The sequence below is a fragment of the Elephantulus edwardii genome, unplaced genomic scaffold (genome assembly GCF_000299155.1).
Source record: "Elephantulus edwardii isolate Elephantulus edwardi_28Jun2011 unplaced genomic scaffold, EleEdw1.0 scaffold00106, whole genome shotgun sequence".
Classification (NCBI taxonomy): domain Eukaryota; kingdom Metazoa; phylum Chordata; class Mammalia; order Macroscelidea; family Macroscelididae; genus Elephantulus; species Elephantulus edwardii.
In genome coordinates this window covers 5,122,912-5,138,216 of record NW_006399856.1, presented here as the reverse complement: position 1 = coordinate 5,138,216, position 15,305 = coordinate 5,122,912, and the positions used below count along the sequence as shown (strand labels likewise).

Here is a 15,305-nt window from a genome sequence, read left to right as displayed (position 1 = left end):
GATATTGTTCTATAGTTTCCACACTCTGTTGAGTCACCTTTCTTTGGAATGGAAACAAGTATAGATCTCTTCCAGTCAGTTGGCCAAGTGGTTGTTCTCCAGATTTCTTGGCACAACTTGGTGAGCACATCCAGGGCAGCATCTGTTAGCTGAAATATGTCAATTGGTATACCATCTATTCCGGGGGCCTTATTTTTTGCTCTTTCATTCAAAGCAGCTAGAACTTCATCACTATAGGCTCTTGCTCATATGTGATTTCATTAAATTCTTCTGTGTCTGCCAGTTCCTTTTGATACAGTGACTCAGTATATTCTTTCCATCTTCTTTTAATACTTCCTGGATCATTTAATATTCTACCTAAAGCATCCTTGATTATAGCAACTCGAGGTTTAAATTTGTTCTACAGTTCCTTGAGCTTAAGAAATGCTGAGTGAATTCAGCCCTTTTGATTTTCCAACTGGAAAATGTGTAACAATGAATGAATGGAAATCCAAGTTTTCTGATAACTTTCATTAAAATACCAATTAAAAAAAGAACTAAAAAAAGTATTTAAGTTTGATTAGTTGATATTTGTTTTACTATAGCCCTATTTTTTATCATTTATGTTTATTTTCCTCCTAAAAATTGTATTTAAAACCTCTTGACCTGTTACACCCATCTTTCCCAACTGTAGGTTGGAAAACCTGTGAATTTACAGATTTTGTTTAACTTATTGAGTTTTATCTGGTTAAATATCACAAATATTTCAATTAACTTGATATTTTGATTTTTATATTAATTCATGGATGTAGGCAAATAGCAAAAAATAGGCAGGGTTTTTTTTTAAAGGTATTTCTTCAACTGCAGTATGAGAAACCCCATGCATTCTAAAATAGTAGCTCATAAAATACAGTTGGGAAGACTGTTACTGACATTACCTATGGAGGGAGCGGAGGCACTTTGTTCTATGGCAGTGCTTAGAAAGGCTAACATCCCAGACCCAGGAGGAATAGAAGAAAAATGCAAATCAGCCAATTCCTTATCCTGCCAACTCTATTCCTCTCCTCTCCGCATTCACTTGCTCTCTGCATTCTGAGGATCTACCCTCAAGTCATACTAATGGGGGTGGTGGTGGAAATCATGCCTCTGGGAAAGCCATTTCTGTCGTGTTTGGAAGTTACCTCGAAGCTATTCACTCCTTTTAAGAAGTCAAATGATTTGGAGCAATGTCTAGAGGAACAAATATGCATGCCATTCAACGTAGCTCAGTTTCCTGTCAGAGGTTATGGAAGTACAATACTTTATGGTGGGCGAAGGTTTAGGAATATTTCTCCACCTCTAACAAGCAAGAAAAGAGCAATGATGTGTCCTTAATGAGAGGTTTGCAGGAACTACATGTAGGTAGTGACAATTATACACTGATCATTTTAGATAGCAAATATACTTAGCTATTTTCCACTACATTTGATATTAACATAGGCTTCTGCTTTAGACTATCTGTAAGTGATATTAAAGGAGCTGTGCTAGTGTAGTCTGTTGTTGAACCAAAGGCTGTGCATCTCCAGGAGTTCAAATCCACCAGCATTTCTGGCAGGAGAAAGATAGGCACTCATCTCACATTAACACCTACAGCAACAGACAACTGAAGGAGGTTTGAAATGAACCAGAATCCTCTCGATGGTAGTGAGTTTGTTTTATTTTCTGTTTGATTTATTATTTTTTATTTTTTTTTAATTTTATTATTTTTTGTGTGTGTATGTGTACCGTCAAATCAGATCTGACTGGTACAAGATGAGACTGTCCTTCCTTCCCCTGGAGAGCATCTGGTGGATTCGAACCGTGCGCCTCTTGGATTGCAGTGCAGCTTCTTGCCACTAGGCCACCAGAGCTCCCTGCTTTATTTTTTAGGTCTCACCTATATTGGGATTATACTTACTATTCTCATTGCTATAAAACCTTTTCCAACCTTAAACTCAATTTCTTTACCATCTGAAGCTGTATTTATACTTCTTTTTATTTCTTTGACTTACTAAAGATTGTTGTTGTTATTATGTGCCATCGAGTCACTTGTGACTCATAACAACCCTACGTACAACAGCCCTAAACTCTGCTCCGTCCTGTGCCAATTGCACTGCTTCTGACACATCCATCCCGATTACCCCAGTCACTGAATCAATCTACCTCATAGAGAATCTTCCCCTCCTACGCTGTCTTTCCACCCTCCCAAGCATGATGTCCCTCTCCAAGGACCTGTCCCTCCTTACAACATGTCCAAAGCATGTCAGACGAAGCCCCAGAATCCTTGCCTCCAAGGAGCATCCTGGTTTAACCCTCTCAAGGAGAAATCTGTTTTCTTGGCAGTCCATGGTATATTCAATACTCTTCTCTAGCACCACAGCTCAAAGGCATCAATTATCTTTCTATCCTCCCTAGTCACTGTCTAACTCTTTGATACATAACAAGTGATTGCAAAGACCTAAGCCTGTATCAGATGCACCTTAGTGTTCAGAATGACATCATTGCTCTTCAGTACCCTGGAGAGGTCCCTAACAGCAGACTTTCCCATCACAATACTAAAGATTTTTTTTTTAAAAAAAAAAAAGGAAACACCTTCTCAAACCCATTGCCACCAAGTCAGAACTGATTCGTAGTTGACCCTCCAGAGGGTTTTCAGAGACGGTAAATTGACTGGGACAAGACTGCCTATCCCTGTCACACAAAATGGCTTATTGGGGTTGCAGGACAGCTTCCTAACACTATACTATCATAGCTTCCTTGCAAATCCTACTTCTGTTCATTCAGTTCTGACTCAAGCCACCAGCAGGTTTTCAAGGCTGTAAATATGAGAGGAGATTGCTCATCTTTTCCCCAGGAATAACTGGTGAATTTGAACTGCCAAACTTTCTGTTGGCAATCCAATTACATTATATAATACATCACCAGGGCTCCAAACATCAGTTATAATTAAGTCTCTGGGCAGTGCAAATGGCTAAGCTCTTGTCTACCAACCAAAATGTTTACAATTTGTATTCTTGGTGATCTATTTCTGCAAAGTCAACCACTGACAATTCTATCAAGAACAGTGCTAACCTGAAGCACAAGAGTCTGCTGATAAGTTAGAATTAACTCTATGTCAATAGTCTTTAGAAATTATTATACTTCTAATAAGTCGCCTCTCCATGCCACATCTTCCAATAACTTAATTTTTGCGTTTGCTTTCTCAAATAAAGGCTTATGTTGTTGTTGTGTGCTATCAAGTTGAAATCGACTCATAGCTGACCCTCCATCAGGTTTTCAGAAGCAGCAAATCACAGGAGAGGTAACTGCCCATTCTTCTCCTGTGGAGCAGCTGACGGATTCGAAGCCCATGCCTTTGGGATTGCAGCGCAGCTTCTTATCACTAGACCATCAGAGCTCTCATAGAGAAACCTAAATCAAACACACTCCTGTAGAATTGATTCTGACTTATATCAACCTTACAGGACAGAGTAAAACTGTGTCATAGAGTTTTAAATGCTGAAAATCTTTACAGGAGTAGATTGTCACGTTCCCTTACCCCCATGGAGCCACTATTTGAACAACTGATCTGATTATTAGCAAGTACATTAATCACCATCTCATCAGTGTTCCTGAAGGGACAAATATTGATGATATAATATATTTTTAAAAGAGATTTAAAGAGTATAGCATATTTAACCTTGAACAGATAAAATAAAAAAATATAGACATTCAAATCCTTGTTCCTTGCTTCAGTAGATTTAGTTCTTAGCTAAAGAAGAAGTTCATTTAGGGTAAATAATGTGAAATGAACACATCTGGAAGAGTAAGGTTATGGTCATTTGGCATTTGTTATCATATTATTATAAAGGCAGTACACAAATGAAATTTTTAAAACCTAGTGGATTACCAATAATCAGCAAAAAGCAGAGAGTTTTAATTTTCTTTTCAAAAACAATTTTCAGCTCTAGTTTGTAAATTTGTCAGAGCCACATGTGAAAAGCCCTTTCCCCCTTTATTACAACCCTGGACTTGATCATAAGTAAGAGTTCAGGTCTCAAATTGAATAGTGACCCACAACAAATTTTATTTCTATCTCTGACTGAACTCCCCATTGCCCAGTGGTTCCCAAGAGTATTGGAAAATTCATTTGAAAGGCACTTTTATGCCGATTTACTGCTATGGTTTCTCCTAAAGTTAGAGAATTGATGGTGAAGATTGCATGGCACCATGGGCACAAAATGGTAAAATAGTAACACCCCTGAGTGCTTGCTAGACTAAGAGTGGAGGTGAGGAACCCAATTATCATTTTAACACTGCTATAAAAGAGGTTATAGTGAAAATAAAGGAGCTCTGTTATCCTAAGCAGCTGTGCTGCCAGCCCAAAGGCAGACAGTTCAAATCCACCCCCTGCTCCAGGCGAGAAATATGGGTAATCTCCTCCCGTGCAGTTAAAATCATGTGGAGAATCACCTGAGTCAGCTCTGACTTGGTGGTTGGTATGCATTAAAAACAACAGTGGAAAAATACGGCAAAAACAAAACACCTCAAACTATCCTTTCTTCCCAATGTGGTGAAAGTCTGTGGCTTCCCAGTTAGGAAATTCCTGTCCTCATCACAGAGATTGGAAAGAAAACGCTGGCACAGACAGAAGACTCTCTATTGTCAGAGATGCTCTCCCTCATGTCCTGTCTTACTGGGTGGGGTGGTGTCAGCTGGACTCGGGAAGCTGTATTTCCCTTCTAATCCCTGTCACGGATACAATTCCAGCTCTTATCACATATCGCTTACTTTACTGTAAAAATAGCCTACTAGGCTTCCCTTCAATCTATCTTCAATAATTCTCCTAAAGAGACCTCTTCTAAAATGCAAATTTCACCTTCTTCAACTTGACAGCTTTGAGAATCAAGTTCAAATTCTTCAACTAAGCAAAAGAGGTCTCTGCCACCCCCTTTCCTACTAATTTCTACCACTCTATACCTGCCTTTCTGTGCCCTGGCTCTGTCTTCTTAAAAATCTTACTTCTTATGCCTGAAATTCACATCACCAACTCAATCTCCAAACTCAGGTTTGCACAGCCTCCAAATTCAGATCAAGCATTATCTCCTCCTACAAGTTTCTTCTCACTCCCTGTGCAATCTGAATGAGAGGTACCATCTCCGTACACAGAAACCTGTCCCTCCACATACCACAGCATTATCGCACTTGGTTGATGTGCTTTTCCATCTCCTCTGTTGGACTGGTTATAAGCACTTCGGGGTTAGTGTTGTGGGAGCACAGATGAGGGATAAGGATGAATGAATGAATGAATGAATGAATGAATGAATATAATAGAGGCAGAGATCACACAGTCATTAGCTGGGCTGGAAAACAGGAAGAAAGGCGATGACCTAATACTATAGAAGGAATGGCATTTAACTTGCCCTTGAAGAAGGAGTAGAAATTTTCCAGATGAATGCATAACTTCCTTCTCATTTGCACAAATTAAGGTAGTGCTAAATTAAGTACCTTGCAAATTTTGATTCATGTAGAAGACAGTGGCTATAATATGGGTACTCTAACTAGCATATTTATTTGTAATATACATGGACATAATGTTTGGCATGCCTGCTTAATTATACCATGTTGAATATACAGCAAGTCATCTTGCTTGCCCTGAATAAACCAGTTCTAATTTAACTTTGTCCCTGGCTACATAAATTCAATTAAACTGCTGTTCTTAATAGGAAAGTTGTTTTCATAATTTAACAGGGTTATTTAAGAGATAAAATGAATTTCCTAATAACCTGGGTACTATATGCACGACCTAAAAAAAAAAGGAATAATAAATAAATGAACATGAAACGATTCAGGCGAATTTCAGGGCTTTTCATTATTGTAGACTTCTGTTATGAATTAAAGTTGTAATGTGCCATTGAGTCACTTGCAACTCATAACAATCCTATGCACAATAGCTCTGAACCCTGCCCCATCTGGAGCCATTCTCTTTGTCTCCAATTACTCCTATTACCCCCTTTACAGTGTCAAATCCCTCTCACCCCGGTCTTCCACTCCTGCGCTGTCCCTCCACCCTTCCCAGCATGATGTCCTTCTCCAAGGACTGGTCTCTACTAGAAACATGTCCAAAATATGTGAGACAGAGCTTCAAAATCCTAGCCTCCAAGGAGAAACTTGGTACCCTAAAAATGTGTTGTAACTCTCTATGCTTGAGGTTGTAATCCCATTTAGGAATGAATTGTCTTTATTAATGAAGCAGGATTAATATAGAGGGTATTTTGTGTTCATTTCTTTCGAGACATGAAAGAGCTTAAGCAATTTAGCAAAGGATTGAATGGGTAAAACAGATGCCAAACTACATGGAGCTATCTAAGGACCCAGAAAGCAGAAACTAGAGAGACAAGTTCCAGAAAGCCATCCCCTGGAACTGGCAGCCTCAACTCAGACTTTTAGCTTCAAAAATGTGAGGAAAACACATTTCTATTTGTTAAAATTACCCCCTTGTGTTATTATAGCAATAGTAAGTAAATAACACAATTGCATCCATTTCCCCCCAAATATCATATATTCTATAATGGTAGATTAGTCTCTGCCTCTGATGATAATAGGAAAATTAGCATGAATCAACTTCTGAGATTTTTTAGGGGGGGTACTCTGTGAAAGCATTAGCTTTCAAAATCATACTAAGAATTAAGAATTAATAAATTAATTATTAATTAATAAATTAAGACTTAATAAAGAACTAAGGAATTGATAGATAACTAAGGAATTCCCAATTTGGAAGTCAGATAACAAACGGCGTTTCAAAGGATCAAGCCTGGACACATAACTAGATGATCAGATTTGTTTTTCATGTATGTGCATACCACAACCTGGCTTTTCTGGGGTTCATATGTAGAGATTTCCATAGAATGAAACAAAATACCATGGTAGAGCATCAGAATTCTTTACTCACCCTTTCCCCAACATGAATCCAGAGTCAATTAGGACCAATATTAGCAAAGGTACAATTGTAAACTTAAGCTAAAATCACATTGTGCGGGACACTATAGAAAGTATTGAGGTTTTGTTCTCCCACCCCTCTGCTCCCAGTTCAGGCTTACTTTGGATTTCATGACTTCAGGCACTGGAGGAAAGGAATCCTCATAGGAACCATTCTGAAGAAAAGATTTCTTAAACCGAATTGTAGACTGAAGGAGTCTGAGGTTTTCTGGAAAGGAGAAGGGGAAATATAACATAGATGTAGGCCACAAGGTTATTTAGGAAGCCCATTTGAAAGATACCTCTTTCATGGTTTATTACCAAGTTTTTTCTAAGATATTAGTCTAACTCAATCTAAATATAAGGTGAGTGAAATTTTAACCTTTCTTTGAACCCTTGAGGATGAAGAGTTCATTATTTTTAAAATCTTCATTAACACTCTGCTTAGAGACAAAATATTTCTAGCAAAAGTTCTATATAATCTGGACTCTTTGTGAGTCAAATATGCTTTCCTTTCTGACTTTTTGGAGATACTATTAAGCTGAAGTGTTTGGAGGGAAATAGGTTGTGTAATCACATTCACAAAAGTATGTCCTTCTAACATTGATGAATTCATATAAAGTAAACAGAGATCAGGCTTAAATATTTGTTATGCTATTTGCTTGTCACTAAGTCTTGAAAAACTACTTTGTTGTAAAGAGAGAGAGATAAGAAATGCATATCTTCCAGGGAAGAAAAGAATAAAAGACAAAATCAGAAACATTTGAGTAAATTCATAGTTGCGTTTGCTTATGTAAGATTAAATTGGAAACAATAGGTGTGAAGACAGGAAGTGAAAACAGTCCATCATCTAAACTCCTTTGTTTAATTCCATTCACACCTGTCTTTGGAACTCTGTATTGCCATTCTTCATTATTTTCTGACAATGAAGAGGATTAGAGGCTTGAGAAAGTACCATGAGTGCTTTTGATGTGTCCCCAATGACTCTGGACATTTGGAAAGTTTGTCCAGAGGGCAGCTATAATTCTAGCAGCTGCTGCAGAAGTAATAACATTATGATTAAATATTCCTTTCCTATCCAATCACAAATCTGAAATTGGCATATGGAAATGAAGAATTTCTTCCCATTTTCTTTGTTTTTTAAAGGAAACTTAAAAGAATTTATTAATGTAAAAGATAGTGATATGAATAATGTTTTGACTGTTAAAAAGAGTATTACCTGGTGATCCTTTGGCCAAATTATCAGTGATATTCCTCACACATACCAGGTAAGGAATATATGGACTCTCTGCTGACACATTTAGGAGAGCATCTTCGAAGTTTTCCAGTATTAGGAGCCTGTAGAAAAATTACAAGACAAAAATCAACAGTAAGACGTATCACACCTGGCAGTCAGAACATAGGGCAGTTGGCAGATCCTTGTTTAAACACACAGCCCCAGTATATTTTTTTAGAAAGAGTAGAATAGCCCCATTCCTAAAAGTTTCTTTTACTTAGGCATTTCCATGGCTACACATCCTTGGTTATTTTGTATTCAGTTGTCTTGTATATTTGAGCTTTTTAGATTAATAGCCTCATTATTTATCAAAGCCTTCCTGTGGGCCATCAATACCATATCTCAATTCACAAATGGAAGACAGAACAATACATTCTAAGAATAAATTTACTGGTTCAAATAAAAGAAGACATGTATTTGGGGAAATTTAACAGAGCTGTGACAGATGACAAACCCTGTCATATGGGTTGACTGTTGCTGTATGTCAAGTCATGCCTACATTGAGTTACATTTCAACCACAGGGATACTAGTTCTGAGTCAAACAAACTCGTGCTTGAGTAATGAGCTTTTGTAGTTCCACGCACCTACAATATTGGTCTTGGACAAAAAAAAAACAAACCCTCTAAGAAAATGTTTTAGAACAAAGAAAAACTATACGAATGTGGAGGGAAATGGGAATCAGTTTTGGTACAAGATAATTATGAGTGTAACATCAGAGAGGAGGCAAACGGAGCTACAGGATACGTGTAAATCTCTTAGATCCATTTGATTTGGGGGGAGAATGACCTATTTCTTTTCTTTGACTATAACAATAGATAAGGATTTTGAGAAAACCAAATTTTTCCTATATCAATTTGAAAGAGAGTTCCTTTTTTTTTTTCAACTCAATTCTTTGCTCACTCCATGCTGTTTCCATTACAGAATATCTAGTCTTTGGGTTTTGTATATCGTAGAGTTTCGTTAATAACTGTCAACAGAATAATGACACAAGTAGAAGAGCTCTAGGAAGTACAGAGACACTGGTCATTTAGGTGAGAAGTGGACAATGAATGAAGCATCTCTAGGCCAGTAGAGATGGGTTAGTTCCCCTGCCTACTCTCTCTGACCTCCCTCTCACCTTTCCCCACTCTTCCAAATATTATGACTCTGCCATCTCGATCTCTTGTGCTCATTTCCCCCTCTCTGTTATTGTTATTACAGCACAGAGGGATTTTCCATCCTGGTGCAGCGCTCAACAGCAAAATATTGTCTTAACCTTCTAGCTGGGATGGCACAAGAGTTCTCCCAGTAAACTGTTTGGCTTAAAATAGAGATTGGCTGGACCAGAAGAGACAGAGATGTTATCTAAACCATTCGCTTATTTTTCATAAAAATATTTAATTCCTACTATTTGAGAATTAGTAGAATAAACTGAAAATTAACATCCCATACATACAGGCCAGGATGTCAGAATAAACACCTAATTAGTCCTTTAAACTATTTATATCATGCATCCTTTATGCAGATTCCTACTTAATTCCAAAGAGCACTCACAACAGAGGGTAAGTAGGAGCATGCGTGTACACACACACACACACACACACACACACACACACACTCTCTCACACATACAATATAGTTACAGTAACCTTAGAGCAAAAACAGTGAGAAGAGCTCTGAGGAAAATAACTCTTTTTTTAGCCACTTTCTTCAGAAGTTTCCATATCAAATAAATTGCATTTTATGCTCATGTTGTCTCTCTGTGATTCTTTTAAAGCAGCAATGGAAACGAAGTTCAAAGACAAGAAAGCCCTTAATTTCATCAATCTCAACAAGAGCCGTCTTAAAAAGTATTGAACTCTTCCTAATAAACTGTCAGCCAGCTGTCAGCCGCAAACTACATTTGCTGCAGAATTCACGGGCCCGAAGCATTATCATTATCAATGTGTAGGATGCTTCAAGGCACTGATAAAGTTACCTGGCGTCAGCAATAAGTGTCCACCCAGCTCAATTAGAAAAGCTTTCTTTTAGATGGTGTTTGGTAAGTATGTTTAAGAGACCAGGTATTTGTAAGGTGGCAGCCTGGCTAGGGGAAAACTTCCCCTTTTCACAGTTTCTTAAGAACACCACGCGTCAGTAACCCATTGTCCTAGGATAGGGTAACTCTCAAGTACAAAAGAGAAGCCCAAGTTCAGTCTCATTAAAGGACTCTGGATCACAAATAAGAGGTGGTGTTTATGTAAGGATTTTACCTAGGATTTATCCAGAGTAGGTAAAGTTCTCATTAAATCATAAAAAATATATAAGCAACTATGTAGCTCTGTTTTAGAAAAAAGAAAGGACTGATTTAAAAATAAGCCCTAGTGTTCTTATTTATCCAAGCTTCCAATAAGTCAGGGAGGTATCTTTCAGAATTTAATTTCAAAGAATTTCAACAGTGGAATTTATCAGGCTAAAAGCAACCTTCCCACAAGAGGTGACCTAGCCCCCAGCTCTGCCGTGAACTGCAGGCATTTCCCTCCATCAGCTGCTGTAGGCACGTGCGTGAGATCCCCACTCTAATGACCACAGTCACTTTAAGAATCAAAATGAGTAACTAGCAGCAATTAACGTGAGACATATCAGTAATAAACTTGACCTTATATTAATGGTTTCAGAAGCCACTGTTGCTGCGGTCATACGACCCAGCGAGCCCAGAATGTCTGCCATGCTGCCTGCATGAACACCACTGAAATCAAACAATGTTTGCACTGGAAAGGCATAAAGGAAAAACAAAATCTAATTATTAAAAACAGAAAGTAATAATATGAGGGCAGTTGCTGCTGTTGTTGTTGTGCACCGTAGACTCAGAGCTGACCCTCGAGTAGGTTTGCGGAGGCAGTTAATCGCACAGGAGGAGACTGACCATCCGTCTCCTGCGGAGCTTCTGGGGAGCCTCAAACAGTGAGCCTTGGGGATTGCAGTAAAGCTTCTTGCCACTAGGCCACCATATGAGGAACTGAGCACGTAACTAATTTCCATTGAGAAAGATCATGGCAAGATTGGAACCTGCCCTCGCAGCTGGGATTTCCTCATAGATTACAGATAATTTACCCAGGCATTTGATTCAGTGGCGCAGTCTTAAAATTGGCAAGACAAATCTTTGTCTTGAGTTATTTAAAAAACAAAACAAAACACAAACCCATCAGATAATTTAAATAAAAAGGTTTCAACTTTCCTTCACTCCAGCTATATGTATTAATAAGGGTTTACCTTCCTACCTCCTTCTGCACTGAAACTTGTATTCTAGAATTGCTTCGATTTCCTGTTTAGCCCTGCTATCTAGCCGTTTTGAAATACACACAAGCAAACAGACTTACTGTGCAGCCAGGCTGCTGGGAGATAGTGTCTGTCCATCATCTGCACTCCAAGGCTGGGTGGTATTCTGAGAACCATCTAGATGGAAAACAGTTACATGGTGAGAAATAATCACATATTAATTTAAATAATTTGTTGCTATAGTTTTTGCTCAAGAACACTACCGGGGGTTAAGCTGATGGAATGAGAAGGGGGGAAAATGCAGAACGTTTCTTCCAAAGCGTTTTACAAAGGACAGCCATGCTCTTTTTGTTGGAAACATTTAGGAGAATTCTAAGAACTAGATACCTATGAATAAGAATGATCTCAATGGCCAAGTGCACGCGTTTCTAACAAATTCTTTCTCTGCACATGAGATTGGTACATTATTTGATTCCAAGAATCTGTCTGCCTAGAAACTCTCAGTTCTGGGATGAAGATTGACTGCCATGTGATTTGTTAATCAAATGAAGCCAATTTCAGTCTTAAGTGTCATTGGATTTCTTTTCCCCTTCAGTTGTCTAAAATGTAGCTCTAGGAAACAACTGCCATCACTAATCTATATTTTCCATCTTTCAAACAGCGGCTTTGCTCACAGTTGGATGCAGCCGTGAATACAAATGGGCAAATATTAGCAGAACTTCCTTTTGGGTACGTCTCAAATAATGTGAGGGTGTAGACTGTGGATGGTGGTCAGTGACTTGGGACTGAAGGAAACCAGGCGTGAAGATCTAATTCAACACCTTGAATTACCGCAGAAGGTAAATGGGTTGTTGATGCAGCTTCCCACAGCATAAGGTCGTATCACAAAACCGCAACAATGAAAACAAAAATTCCTTCAATGGCCATTGCATAAATAAGAATGCCACACCTCCCATTCTTTCCTTCACTCCTTTTAGAAAAAAAATGATGCCACTTATTTTAGTCTTCTCTTCAGTCACTACTGTTTCTTATAAATAAACCAGTGTTTTTCAATGTTGCCCCTTTTAAATATCAGTCTAGTTGCTTCCAATAGACTAATTTATCATCAGCTTTAATAGTGCTTTGACTGCTTCTGGGTGGTACACTTGAAGGCCTTCTAGAAGACGGTTCATGCAAAGCAGTTAGAGCTTCCCACGTTTTTCTGGGGCTGAGTATTTAGTTGACTTAAATTGGCATTCTGCAAAAAAGACAGTCACAAAATTACAACTGCCTTGCCAGCCTTCTGTGCAAGTTGTGTTTAAGTAACGTCTGCAGTCTCCCTCGTAGACGGCAGAGTCCTTTTCCATTTTCCTGTTCAGCAGAGCCGTTTCCTAAGGTGCAGCTGAATGTTACTGCTCCTTTCCAGCATCTCCCACAGCCCGGTTTCTGCTGGTTAAACCCACAGGAAGGCAAAGAGGCAGACTGACTGAACACAGTCAACAGTAATAATGAGTCAAATCCAAACCCACTGCCCTCAAGTCAATGCCGGTTCACGGTGATGGTCCATCCCGTTTCTGAGGCTGTAAATCTTAGCAGGAGGAGACTTCTTTTTCCCTTGAAATGACTAGTATATTTGGGACCAATGACCTTGCAGTTAGCAGTCCAACACTCAACACATTGGGCCACCAGGGGTCTTTAATAATAGTAATGTGTCTTACGCATTAATGTGCATGTGCAGAATGTTCAAAGACAGTTATATTGCGATTTGTGCTTTTGCTATGTAAAATAGCTAAACTGCTTTTTCTAAGATCAAATTTCCCTCCATTTTGCACTTCTGCTTCTGTGCCATGTGGAGCCTGTTAACTGGCATTTGTATTGCATGTAGCTATGATGTCTGTCTTCTTCATTTAGTTATTAAAGTGAGTAACTAAGAGGAATGAATTTCAGAAATGTCAGTGTTAGACTCGGCCCTAAGCTAAGAGCATCCCCCCTCTGGTCATGAAGGAGTATACTGCATCTTGGTGGACTGTACTCCATTGGAATTAATGAGGTGAAAGTGTTAACAGACCTTTAAAAGTGAGATTCTACTATGAGGGGGACATCATTCTTGGAAGGTTGGAGGGACAACACAAGAAAGGAAGATGCTGGATGAGATGGATTGACTCGGAGACTAGAGTAATGGGAGCTAGTGTTTCAGAGAAAATGAGGTTGCCTCAAGATAAAGCCGTTGTACCTAGGGTCGCTATGAGTCACAAGCAACTTGACAGCACATAACAACAGCAACAACAGATGGACCTTAGCTGAGAGCATAGAGTAACAGAGGAATGTCAATCTCTGTTTCATTGACTATGCAAAGGCATTTAACCGTGTGGACCACAACAAATGTAGCTAACCTTGAGAAGAATGGGACTTGATTGTGCTCATGCGAGAAACCTATACTTGGACCAAGAGGCAGTCATCAGAACAGAACAAGGAAATGGTTCATAATCAGGAAAGGATAGCATCAAGGATATGTCCTGTCTCCATACCTTTTCAATTTATATGCAGAACAGAATTCGTTTTATAGAGATAATAAAGATACATTGCTAGAAAAAAGTGAGATTCTACCTCTTTCTCATTTGGAGGGTCAGACGTGCTTTTAAACGGTACACATGGACACACAAGGAGAACATAGACAACCTTTTTTCACCACGATGGATGGCTTTGGGATTTCTATCTAAAAACGTAATTTCAAATAGCTTACTGCAAAGTCACAAAGGTAATCTCTGAACTCAGACTCCAGTGTCATAAATGGGAGCGCTAAAGGTTGTGAAGTCTGTCACAACGACCCCAATTAGGGAAGGGCTGGGAATCAGGTCCCTTTAATACGGGGAGTTCAGAAGCAACTTTCTTCCCAGGGTTCTACCACCATCTCCACAGTTAGCACAGCAGAGCTGCTGAGGAATCTGCATTCACAATAGATGATGGCCCAGAGATGGAGCCAGGGCAGGGGAGGCTGGTAGAAATCAGAGCACAGAGAGAAATGGTGAGGGGCAGGGTTGGTCGTGAAAACGTTTATCACGTAGGAAGAGTCTGGTGTGATGAGCCAGACTCCGTCAAACGCAGCAGCAGTTCTGAGGTCTGGTGGTGGTAGGTCCCACGTCTCAGCCAGGGACCCTGGAAGTGAGTGTTTATATGTCACAGGGAACAGGAGGGAGGCAGTCTCCAAAAAGTGCTCAAGGGCTTTGGGGAGAGACACCTCTGCCCAATAGGTAATACAGGCTATGGCGTCTAGCTTCCCTGTGGCTCAATTTGGTTGGTTGGTAAAATGGGATGCTAACTAGGATTGTTTTGTGGATGAATAACTGTAAGATAATGAAGCACTTAGCCATAAAACAATTAACATCATTGTTGTTGTTGATTGCCTTAAAGTTGAGCAGTACTCATAGTGAACAAAAGCCCTGAAGCCCCTCTACAACTATCAACATTTATCAAAGTTCATAGAGTTTCCAGAGACAAGTTGTTTAGGAAGTGGATGCCTCTCCTGCTTCCAAACTAAATGTTACTTGTTAATTTCACTGAACTTTGGCGGCCTAGTCCAGACGGCTCTGACTCCAAGGCAACGTCTCCCTAGTGGTTTAAATCCGCCAGTGGCTCTGAGGGAGAAAGGTAAGCAATCTCTTCATGTGTGAATGCTCATCTTAGAAATTTGCTGAGGGTCATTGTGAGTTGATTCTGACTTAAGAGCAGTGAGGCTTTGAGCTTATTCTTTTCATCATTGAAGAAATATGTTTACGGCATTGAAGTCTATGGGGGAGAGAATAGTCTAAAAGTATTATATTTTAGGGCATTATTTTTATCGTAGGAGTATGCAATGAG

The 15,305-nt window shown here is 39.2% G+C and overlaps 1 protein-coding gene across 1 annotated transcript in view; it reads right to left on the bottom strand.

Moving 5' to 3' along the window:
• ABCA12 (ATP-binding cassette, sub-family A (ABC1), member 12) overlaps positions 1–15,305 on the bottom strand; it is a 224,601-nt gene that overhangs the window by 105,434 nt on the left and 103,862 nt on the right. Inside the window, exons 9-11 of the mRNA XM_006891919.1 lie at positions 11,570–11,645; positions 8,174–8,292; positions 7,077–7,183 (exon numbers count right to left, since the gene is read on the bottom strand). Of these exons, the coding sequence (XP_006891981.1) occupies positions 7,077–7,183; positions 8,174–8,292; positions 11,570–11,645 (302 nt within the window). The remainder of the gene's footprint in view (positions 1–7,076; positions 7,184–8,173; positions 8,293–11,569; positions 11,646–15,305) is intronic.